The sequence below is a fragment of the Rhinoraja longicauda genome, chromosome 5 (assembly GCF_053455715.1).
Source record: "Rhinoraja longicauda isolate Sanriku21f chromosome 5, sRhiLon1.1, whole genome shotgun sequence".
Taxonomy (NCBI): Eukaryota; Metazoa; Chordata; class Chondrichthyes; order Rajiformes; family Arhynchobatidae; genus Rhinoraja; species Rhinoraja longicauda.
The window spans coordinates 6,727,944-6,748,335 of record NC_135957.1 but is presented as its reverse complement, the minus strand read 5'-3'; the positions used below and the strand labels follow the sequence as shown (position 1 = coordinate 6,748,335).

General features: G+C 48.2%; 1 protein-coding gene across 7 annotated transcripts in view; it reads right to left on the bottom strand.

Annotated features, from left to right (window-relative positions):
• LOC144593369 (mechanosensitive cation channel TMEM63B-like) overlaps positions 1–20,392 on the bottom strand; it is a 179,389-nt gene that overhangs the window by 52,294 nt on the left and 106,703 nt on the right. For all 7 annotated transcript variants that reach the window (XM_078398833.1, XM_078398831.1, XM_078398830.1 and 4 more), the window contains 7 exons: positions 16,226–16,263; positions 14,370–14,512; positions 13,528–13,579; positions 12,138–12,246; positions 7,004–7,074; positions 4,494–4,574; positions 3,512–3,623 (listed from right to left, as the gene is read on the bottom strand). In XM_078398833.1, coding sequence (XP_078254959.1) covers positions 3,512–3,623; positions 4,494–4,574; positions 7,004–7,074; positions 12,138–12,246; positions 13,528–13,579; positions 14,370–14,512; positions 16,226–16,263 — 606 coding nt within the window. The remainder of the gene's footprint in view (positions 1–3,511; positions 3,624–4,493; positions 4,575–7,003; positions 7,075–12,137; positions 12,247–13,527; positions 13,580–14,369; positions 14,513–16,225; positions 16,264–20,392) is intronic.

The window sequence follows — 20,392 nt, the reverse complement described above, 5'->3', positions numbered from 1 at the left end:
TTGATCAGTCACGATCACATTGAATGGCGGTGCTGGCTCGAAGGGCCGAATGGCCTCCTCCTGCACCTATTGTCTATTGTCAGGATTCTGGGCGTGTTTTCTTCAGCAATGAAGATGTTGAGGGGGGAATCAATGGAGGTGTATAATATTATGAGAGGCATTGATAGTGCAAAACACGATCCTGTAGTTGAGGTATCTGTAACTGGAGGGCACGGGCTCATGGCAAGATTAGAGTGGATCCGAGGAAGAACTTTTAACGCGGAACGTGCAGTTTGAGGGAGTGGAGTAGGGCCTCAATGTTTATAAACCATACAGGTGAATCGCCAAAGTACATGCGTGTATGGATCAAGTGGTAGCGCAGCGGTAGAGTTGCTGCTTTACAGCGAATGCAGCGCCGGAGACTCAGGTTCGATCCTGACTACGGGTGCTGCACTGTAAGGAGTTTGTACGTTCTCCCCGTGACCTGCGTGGGTTTTCTCCGAGATCTTCGGTTTCCTCCCGCACTCCAAAGACGTACAGGTATGTAGGTTAATTGGCTGGGTAAATGTAAATATTGTCCCTAGTGGGTGTAGGATAGTGTTAATGTACGGGGATCGCTGGGCGGCACGGACTTGGTGGGCCGAAAAGGCCTGTTTCCGGCTGTATATATATGATATGATGATGATAAGTGCAAGCAAGAGTACAGAGGGAATTTGGGGTCCAAGTCCACAGACTCCTGAACATGGCAACAAAAGTAGATAGAGTGATAAAGGCAGTATATGGTATGCTCATAGACACAAAATGCTGGAGTAACTCAGCGGGTCAGGCAGCATCTCGGGAGAGAAGGAACAGGTGACGTTTCGGCTCGAGACCCTTCTTCAGACTGATGTCAGGGAAGGGGGCGGGACAAAGTCTGAAGAAGGGTCTCGAGCCGAAACGTCGCCCGTTCCTTCTCTCCCAAGATGTTGCCTGACCCGCTGAGTTACTCAGCATTTCGTGTCGACCTTCGATTTAGACCAGCATCTGCAGCTTTTTTTTCCTACGCGTATGGTCCGCTCGACTTTATTAGTCAGGGTAGTGAGTAGAAGAGTCAGTAAGTCATGATGCTGGGGACTCTCATAAGGCCGAATGTGGGGCAATGTGGAATTTTGGTGGCCCCATTACAGGAAGGACACGGAGGATTTGGAGAGGGTGCAGAAGAGGTGTACCAGAATGATGCCTGGATTAGGGGGTACTAGCTACAGGGAGGGGTTGGACAGACTTGGGTTGACTTCTCTGGAATGTCGGAGGTTGAGGAGAGCCTGATAGAAAGTTGTAAGAGGCATAGATGGAGGGATATGGATAACATACAGGCAGATGAGATCAGTCTCTTGTGGCATCATGTTTGGCAAGGACATTGGGGGCGGAAGGGACGGTTCCTGTGTCTACTGAACCATGTTTATATTCTCAATCTGATTAGTATAGATAGGTATTTGATGGTCGGCATGGGCACGGTGGGCCAAACGGGCTCTCTGCCTGTCAGAAGGAGACTACACTTCTAAAGCATTGCCCGGAAAATACTTTTGAGCAATCTGAGGAATGAAAATGTGCTACAGAAACACAAAGTCTTTTATCCTCCTTTCACACAATGGGGAAAGGCGGAGACGCCCTCTGTGCAGGGATTGCCTGAGAGTAATTAGGCGCACAAAAGCCGCGGCGGCCTCTTCTATACGGTGTCAAGGCCACGACTGTATGATGCATTACCAGGCCACGCTCCTGGGGCAGACGTTGCAGAGACGGCAGGTTTATGAAGCGGCCATTGTCTTTTTTGCTTGCTGCCATTTATAAAGCTGTCTGATACAACCCAGATACTTCACAAGTTCAGCTGCTTTGTCAAAGGCAGTTGGCCTATCTATTGTCCTGCCCCTCTTCTCCTGCATTCTTCCTCCCCCCCCCCATCCCAGCATCACACTCTGTCTGAAGAAGGTTCCGGACCGAAACCTCAACTGTCCATGTTCTACAGATGTCAACTTATTTACATCGGCGAAACCAAGCTCAGGCTCGGCGATCGCTTCGCTCAACACCTGCGCTCGGTCCGCGTTGGCCAATCTGATCTCCCGGTGGCTGAGCACTTTAACTCCCCCTCCCACTCCCAGTCTGACCTTTCTGTCATGGGCCTCCTCCAGTGCCATAGTGAGGCCCACCGGAAATTGGAGGAACAGCACCTCATATTTCGCCTGGGCAGCTTGCGGCCCAGCGGTATGAACATTGACTTCTCCAACTTTAGATAGTTCCTCTGTCCCTCTCTTCCCCTCCCCCTTCCCAGATCTCCCACTGTCTTCCTGTCTCCACCTATATCCTTCCTTTGTCCTGCCCCCCTGACATCAGTCTGAAGAAGGGTCTCGACCCGAAACGTCACCCATTCCTTCTCTCCCGAGATGCTGCCTGACCTGCTGAGTTACTCCAGCATTTTGTGAATAAATGATCTCCAGGGAGGCTGCCTGACACAATGAGTTACACTTTCGACTTTACTTTAGAGATGTAGTGTGGAAACGAGACCTTCGGCCCACCGAATCCGGGGCTGACCAGGGAGCACCTCGTACACTAACACTACCACAATCAATCACAATCACACTTTATTAGCCAAGTATGTTTTGCCACATACGAGGAATGTCATTTGCCGTACAGTCACTACACACCTACATAACATAACATATCCTTCACACACTAGGGACAATTTACAATGAAGGCAACTGGAGTACCCGGAGAAAACCCACATGGCACGGGGAGAACGTACAAACTCCACACAGACAGCACCCGTAGTCAGGATCGAACACGCCTCTTAGGCTGCAACTCTACCGCTATGTTACCGTGCCACCCCAAAAAGGGTGTCTTTTCTTTTGCACCTGCAGTTAAATACCTGGGAGTCCACATCAAAGAGGATCTGACATGGACAACACACATTGCCGCACTGGTGGGTAAGGCAAAGCAGCGCCTTTACCACCTCAGATAGCTGCGGAAATTCAGAGTGTCTCTGAGGATCCTTCATTGCTTCTACTCTGGGGCTGTAGATAGCATCCTGTCCGGCAACATTACAGTCTGGTTTGGGAACAGCTCTGCCCAGGACAGGAAGGCCCTGCAGAGAGTAGTGCGTTCGGCAGAACGCACCATGGGAACTACACTCGTCCCCCTGCAGGACCTATACATCAGGAGGTGCAGATCCAGAGCCAGCAACATTATGGGGGACCCCTACCACCCCAGCAACGGACTGTTCCAGCTGCTACGGTCAGGCAAACGCCTCCGCTGTCACGCTGTGAAAACAGAGAGGATGGGACGGAGTTTCTTCCCACAGGCCATCAGGACTGTTAACTATTATAACTCCAGGGACTACATTTTGTCTTCTCTGTATTAACTTTAATTTATATGCTGTAATTCTTTTTGTGCACAATCCGCAGGCATTGCCACTTTCATTTCACTGCACATCGTGTATGTGTATGTGACAAATAAACTTGACTTGACTTGACAGTTCCAGTTGTTTCTACATGCCACCTACCTGCTCACAGCCTTTGACCACACAGCAGCAGAGCTGACCACAGGGCTTGGGGTTGATCAAGACTGGCGTCTCCTCTTTAGAATAGTACAATCGACTGCGCTCTGCTTTCACCCTGAAACGCAACAGATATAGTCGGCAAAGTGAGGCATGTACACACGGTGGCATAGTTTTATTAGTTTTAGTTTAGAAATGCAGCACAGAAGCAGGCCCTTCGGCTCATCAAGGCCGTGCCGACCAGTGGTCCCCACAAACTCACACTGTCCGACCACACACTAGGGACAATTTACAATCTTACCAAAACCAGGTCACCCACACTCATTTGGTGTGTGGGGTGAAACCTGAGCTCCCAGGGAAAACCTACGCAGGTCATGGGAAGAACGTAGAAAATCCCGACAGACGGCACCCGTGGTCAGGATGGAACCCGGGTCTCTGGTGCTGTGAGGCAGCAACTCTACCGCTGTGCCACCGTGCGGCATAAGCTCTTGTGGGAAGTGTCAGCGACGCCATTTTTAACTGGAATCACCGAGTTTAGGTTTGCTATTAAGTGTACCGAGGTACACTTTGCAGGCTATCCAAATGCTCCAGGCCTTGGCCAGACCCCCCCTGTCCCGGCAGTCTCCAAGGTCACCTGCTGTTGTGTGTGAGGGAGGATGGTCACACAGACAGCACCCGAGATCAGGATCGAACCAGAGTCTCTAGCGCAGTGTGACAGGAGTTCTACCAGCTGTGTTGCACAAGTTCCTAAGTAAAGGAGCGCTAAGTGACCTTACTGCGTTCTGTGCCCAACAAATGACAAGGGGATGTTGTCAGATGAATTAAAAGGGTCAAGTTTGGTACGGGTGCTGCAAAACGTCGCACAAGTGCCTAAATACCTGATCAGAAAACAACCAGCTATGCAGCTTAAACAAAGATACCAAACGGCGACAGAAAAGCAGAGAATTGATCACTGTGCCATTACAAGAAAAAGATGGCAGTCACTTACTGGGCTTCCCTGAGACGCATTAACTTGGTCACATTATAGCACAGTCGGGCTTCATAAACAGGGCAATCTGGATAGGCATTCCTGTAACGAACACAACAGTATCAATGAACACAAGGTAAAAATCACTACGAGTCGGGCATTGCGTAGTTTTAAAATTCATCTTCAACATTAGCTAAACACAAAGTGCTGAGGAACTCAGTGGATCAATAGACAATAGACAATAGGTGCAGGAGTAGGCCATTCAGCCCTTCGAGCCAGCACCGCCATTCAATGTGATCATGGCTGATCACTCTCAATAAGTACCCCGTTCCTGCCTTCTCCCCATACCCCCTCACTCCGCTATCCTTAAGAGCTCTATCCAGCTCTCTCTTGAAAGCATCCAACGAACTGGCCTCCACTGCCTTCTGAGGCAGAGAATTCCACACCTTCACCACTCTCTGACTGAAAAAGTTCTTCCTCATCTCCGTTCTAAATGGCCTACCCCTTATTCTTAAACCGTGGCCCCTTGTTCTGGACTCCCCCAACATTGGGAACATGTTTCCTGCCTCTAATGTGTCTAATCCCCTAATTATCTTATACGTTTCAATAAGATCCCCCCTCATCCTTCCTCAGACTGACTGGGCAGAGGACGTTTCGGGTCAGGACCCAGTTACCTCAGGTTTCCCTCGACCTCAGTCTGAAGAAGGGTCTCGACCCGAGACGTCCGCTATTCCTTCTCTCCGGAGATACTGCCTGACCCACTGAGTTACTCCAGCATTTTGCGTCTCCCTTCTTCAGACAGATTGGACAGAGGATGTTTCGGGTTGGGACCCTTCTTCAGACTGAAGAAACATCGCCCGTCCACCCCCTCCACACAGATGCTGTTCCTCCAGAACTTTCTGTTTTACTCAAGATTCCAACGTCTCCAGTTCCTTGTGTCTCTAACTTCAACTTTAAACTCGTGATTCATGGACTCGAGTAAATTAGTTCAGCTTTGCATCGTTTTAATTTGATAAGGGGTGCTTTTAGAATGAACCAACTAACGAGATGGAGCAGCTACCTGCAGTGCGATGTACTGCTACTTTAGTTTTAGTTGTAGAGATAGAGCGCGGAAACAGGCCCTTCGGCCCACCAAGTCCAAACTGATCCGTGATCCCCGCTCACTAACACTAACACTAACACACACGAGGGACAATTTACAATTATACCAAGCCAATTAACCTACAAACCTGAACCTCTTTGGAGTGCGAGAGGAAACCAAAGATCTCGGAGAAAACCCACGCGGTCACGGGGAGAACGTACAAACTCAGTACAGACAGGATCGAACTAGGTTAATTCCTGGAATGGCGGGACTGTCGTATGTTGAAAGACTGGAGCGACTAGGCTTGTATACACTGGAATTTAGAAGGATGAGAGGAGATCTTATCGAAACGTATAAGATTATTAACGGGTTGGACACGTTAGAGGCAGGAAACATGTTCCCAATGTTGGGGGAGTCCAGAACCAGGGGCCACAGTTTAAGAATAAGGGGTAGGCCATTTAGAATGGAGATGAGGAAAAACTTTTTCAGTCAGAGAGTTGTGAATCTGTGGAGTTCTCTGCCTCAGAAGGCAGTGGAGGCCAATTTTCTGAATGCATTCAAGAGAGAGCTAGATAGAGTTCTTAAGGATAGCGGAGTCAGGGGGTATGGGGAGAAGGCAGGAACGGGGTACTGATTGAGAATGATCAGCCATGATCACATTGAATGGTGGTGCTGGCTCGAAGGGCCGAATGGCCTACTCCTGCACCTATTGTCTATTGAACCCACGTCTCCACCGATGAAAGCGCTGTAAGGCAGCAACTCTACCGCTGTGCCACCGTGCCACCCTTGCCAGGGAACCATCATGGATTTAAGGTTAAATCTGGTTTAATCAATGAATTTTTCGAAGAGGTACATAGGGTGACTGAGCTCAGTGCCGTTGATGTATCGGCGAAACCAAGCGCAGGCTCGGCGATCGCTTCGCTGAACACCTGCGCTCGGTCCGCATTAACGCAACTGATCTCCCGGTGGCCCAGCACTTTAACTCCCCCTCCCATTCCCAGTCTGACCTCTCTGTCATGGGCCTCCTCCAGTGCCATAGTGAGGCCCGCCGGAAATTGGAGGAGCAGCACCTCATATTTCGCCTGGGCAGTTTGCAGCCCGGTGGTATGAACGTCGACTTCTCCAACTTCAGATAGTTCCTCTGTCCCTCCCTTCCCCTCCTCCTTCCCAGATCTCCCTCTATCTTCCTGTCTCCACCTATATCCTTCCTTTGTCCCACCCCCCCCGACATCAGTCTGAAGAAGGGTCTCGACCCGAAACGTCACCCATTCCTTCTCTCCCGAGATGCTGCCTGACCTGCTGAGTTACTCCAGCATTTTGTGAATAAATCGATTTGTACCAGCATCTGCAGTTATTTTCTTATATAATGCCGTTGATGTATTATCAATAAAAAACATTTCAAGTATTACTCAAGCTCATCAATAGTGAAAGCAGCTGAAATGGCACTTACTGAAAGTGTTGTTTTATATGCTTGGTTTCAGCATATTTTGATATTCCATTTATAAATAAAGTGCGTTTTACCTACAAAAAAAAAAGGAAACGGATGATGAGGTCAAATTCTAACTTGGGTTGTTTTGAACAGTTCGAACATTTCAAATGGCTGGTTTGACTTCCACGTCAGGAGGAGCTGCGGCATATCCAACTCTAACGCCGATAGTGAAACTGCGGCTCTCCATTTGCACAAGGGTCGAGAGTATTCACTTGTCACGTGTACCGACAACAACACAATGAAATTCTTGCTCACAGCAGCATATCAGGCTTGTAAACACAGTACAGGCGCTCCCAAGCTTACGATGCTTCGACTAGCGATATTCTGATGGTGCAAACGGCAGCTCGCTTCCGGCCAAGAGATCGTGTGCATTAAATGCATCTCCACTTACGATATTTTCGGTTTCCAATGGGTTTCTCGAAACGTAACCCCATCGTAGGTTGTAGGAGCACCTGTACTCAGATAACATGCAACATTTTTCTGCAAATTAATGTGAGGGGAAAAAAAATTACAAGGCCCTTAGTGCAACCAAAGACACTCCATGGTTCATCGTCGAGGTTAGGGTTTGGTGGGGTTCAAGAGCCTGATGGTTCCAGGAAAGAAGTGGTTCTTGAACCTGGTGGTCACGGTTTTCAGACTCGTAGAAACATAGAAAATAGGTGCAGGAGTAGGCCATTCGGCCCTTCGAGCCTGCACCGCCATTCAATATGATCATGGCTGATCATCCAACTCAGTATCCCGTACCTGCCTTCTCTCCATACCCCCTGATCCCTTTAGCCACAAGGGCCACATCTAACTCCCTCTTAAATATAGCCAATGAACTGGCCTCAACTACCTTCTGTGGCAGAGAATTCCACAGACTCACCACTCTCTGTGTGAAGAAATGTTTTCTCATCTCGGTCCTAAAAGACTTCCCCCCTTATCCTTAAGCTGTGACCCCTTGTTCTGGACTCCCCCAACATCGGGAACAATCTTCCTGCATCTAGTCTCTCCAACCCCTTAAGAATTTTGTAAGTTTCCATAAGATCCCCCCTCAATCTTCTAAATTCCAGCGAGTACAAGCCGAGTCTATCCAGTCTTTCTTCATATGAAAGTCCTGCCATCCCAGGGATCAATCTGGTGAACCTTCTCTGTACTCCCTCTAAGGCTAGAAGGAGTTCTCTGTACTCCCTCTAAGGCTAGAAGGACTCCTGCACTTTCTTCCTGGTGCGAGGAGTGAGATGAGAGCATGGCCAGGGTGGTGTGGGTCTTTTATAATTCTGCCTGCCTTTTTGAGGCGGAGCCTCCTGTAAATCCCTCCCATGGAGGGGGAGGTCAGTACTGTGGACCCCCCGTCCCCCGTCCCCTCCAGGCAGTGTCCACCACTCTGTGGTCTTCTTCACTCCTGGGCATTTGAGTTACCGATCTAGGCTGCGATGTAACCAGTCAACAGGCTCTCTACCGTAAACCTGACAAAGTTCCAGAAGGTACATGTCAACATGCTGAATCTCCTCAATCTGCAGAGGAAATGGAGGCGTGGACTAATCAGATTGCTGCGCATTCCTGAAAAGAGGTCTACACGCCTCTGGGGAGGGGGGGCATTTTCTCCAGCGTTCTGCTGCCTAGGCTTTGCCAACTCTGGGATCCTTCCTAGATCATTTACTGTTTCTCCTCAACCTTCCTTAAATTCCACTTCTCCCCGGTCAGGCAATAGACAATAGGTGCAGGAGGAGGCCATTCGGCCCTTCGAGCCAGCACAGCCATTCAATGTGATCATGGCTGATCATTCTCAATCAGTACCCCGTTCCTGCCTTCTCCCCATACCCCCTGACTCCGCTATCCTTAAGAGCTCTATCTAGCTCTCTCTTGAATGCATTCAGAGAATTGGCCTCCACTGCCTTCTGAGGCAGAGAATTCCACAGATTCACAACTCTCTGACTGAAAAAGTTTTTCCTCATCTCAGTTCTAAATGGCCTACCCCTTATTCTTAAACTGTGGCCCCTTGTTCTGGACTCCCCTAACATTGGGAACATGTTTCCTGCCTCTAACGTGTCCAACCCCTTAGTAATCTTATACGTTTCGTGAATCGGTGTCAATTCAGATCACCATGGCCGGCACAGTGAGCATGGGTCACTGCTGGGGACGAATATGCTGTCTGCAATGACTTTGGACACTGAAGCACCTGTGGAGGCCAGTCCAGGGCCAGTGGAACACATGTGTAGGAAGGAACTGCAGATGCCGGTTTAAACCAAAGGTAGACACAAAATGCTGGAGTAACTCACCGGGACAGGCAGCATCTCTGGAGAGAAGGAATGGGTGATGTTTTCGGTCGAAACCCTTCTTCAGACTCTTCGGGTCGAAACCCGGATTCAGTCTGAAGAAGGGTGTCGACCCAAAATGTCACCCATTCCTTCCCTCCGGAGATGCTGCCTGTCCCGCTGAGTTACTCCAGCATTTTGTGACTCTCTAGAGGACCAGTTTGGATGTCCCTGCCTTACTTTGTCTATGACTCTGCCTGTGGAGCTGATGCGCTACAATGCTGAGAACTACATTCTGCACTCTATCTTTCCCTTTGCCCCATCTATTGTCATTGAGCTAGACTTCAGTGTATTTATGCATCTGTTTGCGAATGGTATGTTAGCATTCATAGCAAGAGGATTTGAGTATAGGAGCAGGGAGGTTCTGCTGCAGTTGTACAGGGCATTGGTGAGACCGCATCTGGAGTATTGTGTACAGTTTTGGTCTCCTAATCTGAGGAAAGACATTCTAGCCTTAGAGGGAGTACAGAGAAGGTTCACCAGATTGATCCCTGGGATGGCAAGACTTTCATATGAAGAAAGACTGGATAGACTAGGCTTATACTCGCTGGAATTTAGAAGACTGAGGGGGGATCTTATAGAAACATATAAAATTCTTAAGGGGTTGGAGAGGCTAGATGCGGGAAGTTTGTTCCCGATGTTGGGGGAAGTCCAGAACCAGGGGTCACAGCTTAACGATAAGGGGGAAGTCTTTTAGGACCGAGATGAGAAAACATTTCTTCACACAGAGAGTGGTGAGTCTCTGGAATTCTCTGCCACAGAAGGTAGTTGAGGCCAGTTCATTGGCTATATTTAAGAGGGAGTTAGATGTGGCCCTTGTGGCTAAAGGGATCAGGGGGTATGGAGAGAAGGCAGGTACAGAATACTGAGTTGGATGATCAGCCATGATCATATTGAATGGCGGTGCAGGCTCGAGGGGCCAAATGGCCTACTCCTGCACCTATTTTCTATGTTTCTATGTTTGGATATCGTGCAAAACAAACCTTTTCATTGTACCTCAGTGCGTGCCAATAATAAACCTAAACCTATTTATTCGGTGGAAGCAAACCATGGTGGCTTAAGATGAACTAAATTGCAGTAGCAAATTGCTGGTAAGTATTCAGCCTGCCTCACCTCGCCGATCTGTTTATTATGGGGTATATCTAGCTTCTGTTCTTTGCCTTCACTGTACTTGAATGCATTCAAGAGAGAGCTAGATAGAGCTCTTAAGGATAGCGGAGTCAGGGGGGAATGAGGAGAAGGCAGGAACGGGGTACTGATTGAGAATGATCAGCCATGATCACATTGAATGGCGGTGCTGCCTTGAAGGGCCAAATGGCCTCCTCCTGCACCTATTGTCTATTGTCTATCTATTGTCTATCGTACGGGATGGAGAGTGACTGGGGTTAGAGAGGACTATGCAGGGTTATGGAGACAGGGCTTGGCAGTGGAGGGAGGGGAAGGCTGGCGACGGCAGGCATGAAGTTGGACGTCGGAACGTGTGGGGGATGTATTGGGGCAGAGTGGGCAGATGGCGCCAGGGTTGCCAAGGACACTGTCAATGAGAGCGAGGGCACGGACCATCAGCAATGATCATAGCAACAAGGGGGAAGGAGGATGCTGTCGACCTCTGACAGCTGTTTGGGTAGTGTGGAGTCTGAGGAAGGGTCTCCACCCAAAACGTCACCCATTCCTTCTCTCCGGAGATGCTGCCTGTCCCGCTGAGTTGCTCCAGCTTTTTTGTGTCCCACTCCACACCAATGGTGGCCTCGCATTGTTATGATCTGCATCACGTTACTCCCGGCTTCATGTAGGTGATATCCATGATGCCATCCATGATGAAGGGTCTCGACCCGAAACGTCACCCATTCCTTCTCTCCCGAGATGCTGCCTGACCTGCTGAGTTACGCCAGCATTTTGTGAATAAATCGATTTGTACCAGCATCTGCAGTTACTTTCTTATGCCATCCATGATGTTCCATCCAAGGGGCGGAGTGGTAAGAGTGGTGGTGCAGTAGTAAGCTGCTGCCTTACAGCACTTGCAGCGCCAGAGACCCGGGTGCGGTCCTGACTACGGGTGCTATCTGTATGGAGTTTCCATGTTCTCCCCGTGACCGCGTGGGTTTGCTCTGGGTGCTCCGGTTTCCTCCCACACTCCAAAGACGTGCAGGTTTGTAGGTTAATTGGCTTGGTGCAAATGGAAATTGTCCCTAGTGTGTGTAGGACAGTGTTAATGCGCGGGGATCGCTGATCGGTGGGCCGAAGAACCTGTTTCCGCGCTGCATCTCTAAACTAAACTAAGGGCTATGCATAATAATATTAAAAATAATAAAGCTATGGTCAAATAGAAACCATTTGCAGTGTTTTGTCCATTGCGTCCAAATGTTTGAAGCAGGGACAGAGCTTAACTAATTTCTAGTAGAAACATTGCTAATAATTATTCTGGCGAAGTGGGGACTTCTAACAGAGAGTGGTGAGCATGTGGAATGAGCAGCCTGAGGAAAGTACCATGACAACATTTAAAAACACATGTGGACAAGTACATGGATAGGAAAGGTTTAGAGGGACACACTCCACACTGCCCACACGTGTTGGATGATCATGGCTCGCTTAGAAGCATGGTGGCACTTCAGGGCATCCGGCATGCTTCAGTTGTTGAACGGAAATCAATTGCAGTTTTTGATCAATTGCCTTATTGTCCTGGTGAAAGGGTCAATGTAAAGGAATCTGACCGTCCAGGTCACACACCAGTGGCTGATGGGAACGGGACCACAGCAACAAGTACAATGGATGCCAGGAGATAAGAGTACAACACTCACCAAGTCATCTTCTTTGTAGTGCATTTTGGAAGTGTGTCGCCTCATGCTGTAGACGGTGAGAAGCAGGTACAGGAAAGAGAAAACGGTATGGAGCCACAGCAGGTCATTCCTGTTGGAGACAAAAAAAGGGAAAAAAAGATCACAGGGATGACTCAAAAGGGATACGAAAAGCAATCCTGTACAAGTAATGACCTAACACAATGGTGCAGCGGTAGAGTTGCTGCCTTAAAGCGCTAGAGAGATGGTCGGCGTGGACTTGGTGGGTCGAAGGGCCTGTTTCCATGCTTTCAATTGAATTCAATGAAACCAGGTTGACCCTGTAGGTGGTTTGGGGTGGGGGGGACAGCTATCATTCTATTCACGGTGTTGGAGCAGCAATAGCAAGTCACACGGAGGGGTAAATGGCACACGTGCTTGCCTTCATTGATCGGGGGCATTGAGTGTAAGAGTCAGGAGGTCGTGACACAGCTCTTCAGGACTTTGTTTAGGCCCCATCCATGTGGATGCTGCTTTGGACGGGTTGCAGAGGAGGTTAACCAGAATTATGCCTGGATTAGAGAGAATCAGCTACAAGCTGATGTTGGACAGATTTGAGTTGTTTTCTCTGGTTGAGGAGAGACCCAAGGCATATAAAAGTGAGAAGCACAGATAGGGCAGACAGTCAGAAGCCCCCCCCCCCCCCCCCCCTCCAACAAAAATAAACAGCATAGGTTTCAGGCAAGACTGGCAGAGTTTAAAGATGTGCGGGGCAAGTTTGTTTTTATTAACGCAGATGGTGGTGGGTGCCTGGAACACGGTGCCGGGCATGGTGGTGCAGGCAGAGGAGATAGTGACGTTTAAGAGATGTTTGGAATGGAGGAACATGGATTTTATGCAGGCAGAGTAGAACTGGCCTTGGCACAGTGGTCGGCACAGACATTGTGGGCTGAAGGGCCTGTTCCTGAGCTGCTCCATTAAACTGTTCTATGAACTACCTACTTGTGGATTCAATGTGAAGCATTAGGTGTATGGTACTTGCCCAGATTCAACATGAAGCATTAGGTGTATTAGATGTAGATTAGGTGCATTAGATGTATGATACTTGCCCAGATTCAACGTGAAGCATTAGATGTATGATACTTGCCCAGAATTCAACGTGAAGCATTAGATGTATGATACTTGCCCAGGTTCAACGTGAAGCATTAGGTGTATGACACTTGCCCAGATTCAACATGAAGCATTAGGTGTATGATACTTGTCCAGATTCAACGTGAAGCATTAGATGTATGACACTTGCCCAGATTCAACATGAAAAATTAGGTGTATGATACTTGTCCAGATTCAACGTGAAGCATTAGATGTATGACACTTGCCCAGATTCAACGTGAAGCATTATGTGTAGGATACTTGCCCAGATTTCAGGTTTGCGATTGTCGTCCGGCCAAAGCTGTACGCATTATTTTCTGGAAAAAAATCAACATTTTACTGTTTGGACCGTGTTCCAAGAGAAAAACGTCATCATCAGAACAATCGGGAGTAGAAATTGCCGAAGGTAAGCTAGTGTGGCTGTATCCAAGGTGTATTAACTTTTACACTCTCTATCTCAATGTAGCATTTCAGTCACAGCAAGTTCTGAAAGAGCAGAGCGGGTCAGGCAGCAACTGGGAGGGAACTGACATCGACATTTCAGGGTGGGACCCTTCTTCAGACTGATGCAGGGGTAGGGGGGGAAGAGAAAGTTGGTAAAGAGAGATGGGAGCAGAACAAAGCCTGGCAAGTAGGTAGTGTAAGAAAATAACTGCAGATGCTGGTACAAATCGAAGGTATTTAGTCACAAAATGCTGGAGTAACTCAGCAGGTCAGGCAGCATCTCAGGAGAGAAGGAATGGGTGACGTTTCGGGTCGAGACCCTTCTTCAGACTGATGTCAGGTGGGTGGGACAAAGGAAGGATATAGGTGGAGACAGGAAGTTAGAGGGAGAACTGGGAAGGGGGAGGGGAAGAGAGGGACAGAGGAACTACCTAAAGTTGGAGAAGTCGATGTTCATACCACTGGGCTGCAAGCTGCCCAGGTGAAATATGAGGTGCTGTTCCTCCAATTTCCGGTGGGCCTCACTATGGCACTGGAGGAGGCCCATGGAATACTGTGGACAGGCCTGGTGGTTGGCATAGGAATGACACGCCGAAGGGACCGTTTTCATGCTGTGCAACTACATACGGCTGACACTCAGTATCAGTGAAGCGCAAAACTTACCCAGTAGATCTCCCGAGAAGTTCACGGGCAGGACGATACCCACAGAGAGCACGCCAATGACCACCAGTAGCCCGATAATGTGACGCTGGAAGGACAAGTAGTGGACGGCATCTTCACCACATTTCTCTCTGATCTCTTCATCTCTGGTGGAAGCGGAAACGGACACAGGTAAGCGGGGAAACGCGTCCCCATCCCACATAAAGCACATGTTATAATAATAATAATAATAATGCATTACATTTGTATAGCGCTTTTCTAAAAACTCAAAGACGCTTTACAGGGTTTACTAAAACATGGAAAAAAATAAATAAATAAGTAAACGAACAGAAAAGGAAAATAAGGTGAGGCGACGGTCAGTGGTTGAAGGGAGTGCTGAACAGGTGAGACTTCAGTGATGTTTTGAATGTGGTGAGTGAGGAGGAGTCTCTGATGGTTTGAGGTAGTGAGTTCCAGAGGGTGGGAGCAGCGATGGAGAAAGCCCTGTCCCCCCAGGATCTGAGTTTCGTCCGGATGGGGGGGGGGAAAGGAGGTTAGCAGCAGCAGAGCGGAGGGTGCGGGTGGGAGTGTGTCTGTGGAGGAGGTCAGTCAGGTAGGATGGGGCCAGGTTATGGAGGGCTTTGTAGGTCATGAGGAGGATTTTGTACTGGATTCTCTGGGGGATGGGGAGCCAGTGGAGCTTGTAAAGGACGGGGGTGATATGGTCACGGATCGGGGAGTGGGTGAGTAGACGGGCAGCGGAGTTCTGGATGTATTGGAGTTTATTGATGATTTTTGAGGGTGAACCATAGAGGAGGCTGTTACAGTATCACCTTCCACAACTTCTATTCCCATCTCAAATACCATCGAAACGAAAGCCTTCTAACACTTAACACAGGGCACTGAATGGATTAATTTGGCATGGACACCCGAGTTCATCGATTGCAGCAAAAAGCAGCTCATGAAAGACTGACACATTCTTCACGCAATTAGCCTTTTCCTTGTTGCCTTCCCAGAAAGATTGAAAGAAATAAGAGCACAGAATCAACAGGCTGTGGAATGGAGACACAAGAAACTGGGGTCATGAGCAAAACACGAAGTGCTGCAGAAACTCGGTGGATGATTTATAATGAAGAATGTACTGTGAAGACTGTGGAATGATTTATAACTCATCTCATAGACCATAGAGCTCAGAAGACTATCGGAACACAGCTACCAGCCCTGGAGGGCATCTACAACACACGGTGCCTCAGAAAAGCCACCAGCATCCACAAAGACTCTTCACACCCCTGCAACAGTCTGTTCGAACTTCAACCATCGGGCAGACGATACAAGGCCTTCTACGCCCGCACCTCCAGACTCAGGAACAGCTTCATCCATAGCTGCCATAGCTGCTATGAACCGGTCCTGCTGAGCCGGATGGTCACATCGCACAGCGAACCGGCACAGATCTACTTGAAATTTATTCTGTTTTAAAACTGTTTCTAATTTTGTTTCACTGGGTTGTCTAAATTTATACTGATTAGCTAATTAATTTATTGCATCGTATGGGAGGCGCATTCCCAATCTCGTTGTACCCCTGTACAATGACAATAAAGATATATTGTATTGTATTGTATTTGGGGCATTAGGGTTAGGAAGAGCCTGTTTCAGTGCTATATGACATTATGCACAAAACAGGTGCACGTATTGTGCTGGTTCCAGCACAAGGAGCAAGCCTTTGCTAGCATTACATGAGGAATATTCTTATGTTAAAGACAAGAGGAATCCAGATCACGAGACACTTCTATAACTACAGTGCTTGGCTTTAACAATTCAAATCTTTAAGTCATATTACTCGGTATAAATTATGGATTTTGTTTTAAGATGAGAACACTCACTTTATTCTGAAGATAGCAGTCAACCACGAACAGAAGCCCTGTAAAGAAATATTGGGATGTTAGAATGCCTCAAAGCAGGAATCACTCATAACCAATTGCCGAACACAGGTTTAGTGAGAGGAATAGACGAGAGGAATCACTCATAACCAATTGCTGAACCCAGGTTTAGTGAGAGGAATAGACGGAAGAGATTTCTGAAACACATTCAGCTGTGGAAACTGTTAAGGAAAACTTTAAAACGCAACACAAAGATCAGGAAAGACAATCAAGACTACTTAAGAGCGCCAAATACAGTGATCACCGGGAGCAATCTAGGAGATTGCTCAACAAACAAAGATTCATCTATTCCTGAAATACAGAATTTTCCTGTGATGTGAAGGTAGACACAAAATGCTGGAGTAACTCAGCGGGACAGGCAGCATCCCTGGAGAGAAGGAATGGCTGACGTTTTGGGTCGAGACCCTTCTTCAGATCCTTTGTGTTGTTTACTGCAGCAGGCACTTTAGCATTTTTCCTTCTTCGGAATGATCGTATAACAATTATACATAATGCACCTCCGAAGGCACAGAAGTGTAAACACAGCCCAATTCCACCCCATCATAATAAGTAAATGTCGTTTTACCCATTGGACCTGATTTTATTGTTTTGCGATTGCCATTTGTCCTTTGACAGCAGAGAACAGAATCTGACTGAAGGAGGCTACAGTGTCAGGTACACGTGCTCAGTTTCAACAATCCTTAAAGCACAGAGTTATTATGACACATGAAAAGGGCTTTAAGCATTTTTAGGCACTCTACCTATCTCTACCTAGCTGTCTTCTTGAAGCTTTGCAATTTATTTTTGCCGAAACCCAGTCACTGGGTATTTGCAAAGCAGAGATTGACAGGTTCTTGATTTGGTAAGAGTGTCAAAGGTTACAGGGAGAAGGCGGGTGAAAGCGGTTGAATGGGAAAGATAGAACAAGGGGCCACAGTTTAAGAATAAGGGGTAGGCCATTTAGAACTGAGATGAGGAAAAACTTTTTCAGTCAGAGAGTTGTGAATCTGTGGAATTCTCTGCCTCAGAAGGCAGTGGAGCCCAATTCTCTGAATGCATTCAAGAGAGAGCTGGATAGAGCTCTTAAGGATAGCGGAGTCAGGGGGTATGGGGAGAAGGCAGGAACGGGGTACTGATTGTGAATGATCAGCCATGATCACATTGAATGGCGGTGCTGGCTCGAAGGGCTGAATGGCCTCCTCCTGCACCTATTGTCTATCAGGCATGATTGAATGGTGGAGTAGGCTTGTGTATGAAAGATAAGGGTCTCGACCCGAAAAGCCACCCATTCCTTCTCTCCAGAGAAGCTGCCTGTCCCGCCGAGTTACTCCAGCATTTTGTTTCTACGGTGGTGTCGACTTGATGGGCCAAATCCTACGGCTTATGAGACAATAGACAATAGACAATAGGTGCAAGAGTAGGCCATTCAGCCCTTCGAGCCAGCACCGCCATTCAATGCGATCATGGCTGATCACTCTCAATCAGTACCCCGTTCCTGCCTTCTCCCCATACCCCCTGAGCATATAGGAACTAGTGCGAACAGGTGATCGATGGTCGACATGGGCCGAAGGTCAGGTTTCCATGCTGTACCTATATAGTTTATAAAAATGAGATGGGAAGTGACATATGTGCAGCATTGAACACATTTAGGTTTATGCATGAAACCTGCAATTGTATTCATGTGTTAAAAATATTGAATGCATTTTTTACATCTCAAACTGCTCACTAATTCTCAGATGATACTTCGATTGCGAAGAAGTGCCGTTGTAATAGGGGCTGGAGCAAAACAAGCTGAATGCAGCAGAAGCATGTTTTAATACTGACTTTGAGCCGCTAGCAAGGGCAGACATAAAAATTAGTGAAAGGTCGATTCAAAGCACTCAGCAAGAATAACGTAATTTAGTCAGGATCACTCTATGCATAAACCTCCATAGAGCTGATGGATCGTGTCCAATTGTACACAGTGTCAGTATGTAACAATCCAAAGGCTTTTAAAAGACAAGGAACTGGTGGTGCTGGTGTAACTCAGTGGGTCAGGCAGCATCTCAACATGGAGAGGCGATGGTTCAGAATCTAATGGCTTTGCTAGGGCTTCATCAATGGCCTAGTCAAGTTGGTTCACCACATTTTGTGCGGCACGGTGGCGCAGCGGTAGAGTTGCCGCCTCGCAGCGCCAGAGACCCGGGTTCCATCCCGACTAAGGGGGCTGTCTGTATGGGGTTTGTACGTTCTCCCCGTGACCTGCGTGGGTTTTTGCCAGTTTCCTCCCACACTCCACAGGTGGAGGTTACTTGGCTTGGTATAATTGTAAATTGTCCCCAGTGGGTGTAGGATAGTGTTAGTGTGCGGGAATCGCTGGTCGGTGCGGACTCGGTGGGCCGAAGGGCCTGTTTCCGCGCTGTAGCTCCAAACTAAACTTTGACACTGCTTTACGACACGGAAGACAACAAGGTTTCACGTGAGCCAGAATGACTGGTGCCAGTTTTTCAGCGTCATACTCTGTTAAGCTTCAGGGTAACAAAATCTTTTCAACCTTGACCTTTCGTGCATTACCTTCCACTGGAATTGGCAGCAAGGTATAAATTTAGATTACCATCACGAAGGAGAGGAATTTCACAGGTCACTGCGAGTAATCAGTTACCTGGTGGAGGAATGCTTCAACTGCACACAGGGCAAGGCATGTTTGCAAGAGAGCTATGACAATGCAGCCACAAAGAAAATGTATTACACATGCGACATTCACGAGAGTGAGCATTTAATCTCACGAAGAGAAGGCAAAAGGTGAAAAATCAACAAATGCTTTGAGATGAACACTTTATTTCTAATGGAATTATTACCAACTCTGCAATATACATCGATCGGCCAAAACATTATGACCACTGACAGGTGCCGTAAATAACATTGGCTATCTTGTTACAATGGCACCTGTCAAGGGGTGGGATATATTAGGCAGCAAGTGAACAGTCAGTTCTTGAAGTTGATGTGTTGGAGAAATGGGCAGGATTAAGTCCCGAGTGACTTTGACAAGGGCCAAATTGTTATGGCCAGACGACTGGGTCAGAGCATCTGTGAAACGGCAAGGCTTGTGGGGTGCTCCCGGTCAGCAGTGGTGAGTACCGACCGTCAGTGGTCCGAGGAGGGACAAACCACAAACCGGTGACAGGGTGTTGGGCACCCAAGGCTCATCGATGCGCGAGGGCAACGAAGGCTATCCCCTCTGGTCCGAACTGACTGTGGGAAGACGACAAGCCGGTGGAGGGAGTGTGATGCTCTGGGCAATGTTCTTCTGGGAAACCCTGGGTCCGGCCATTCATGTGGACGTCAATTTGACACGTGTCACCTACCTAAACATCGTTGCAGACCAGGTACACCCCTTCATGGCAATGGTATTCCCTGATGGCAGTGGCCTCTTTCAGCAGGATAATGCGCCCTGCCACACTGCGCACATTGTTGGGGAATGGTTTGAGGAACATGATGAAGTGTTCACGGTGTTGCCCCGGGCCTCCAAGTTCTCCAGATCTCAATCCGATTGAGCATCTGTGGGATGTGCTGGATCGACAAGTCCGATCCACGGCGGCTCCACCTCACAACTTACAGGACTTGAAGGATCTGCTGCTAATGTTTTGGTGCCAGATACCACAGGACACCTTCAGGGGTCTTGTAGCGTCCATGCCTCGGCAGGTCGACACTGTTTTGGCGGCACATGGAGGACCGACAGCATATTAGGCAGGTGGTCATAATGTTTTGGCTGATCGGTGTATCTGCCACATTGCTAATTGCCATTTAAATTTTAAATGTGACCTAGGCTGTCAGTGTCCTGCCTCGTGTCCATTTTTCTCTGCTCCCTTCCCTGGGCACCACCTGGATTCACACCCATTTCTCCCCTACCCCTTCCACCTATATTCCTTCCTCTAGCTTCACAACTAGTACCTACTCTGTCCTCATCTCCGTATCTCACATCATTTGCCTTTTCATCTCCGGCCTTTGGCCACCCATCTGCCAATTAACCCCCTCCCCTCCCTCCTCACTTGTATCACTTGCCGGCCTTTGTCTGGCCCGCGCCTACTCTTCCAGCTCCCCCCCCCGTAACAATCAGTCTGAAGAAGGGTCCTGTCCCAAAATGACCCCTAT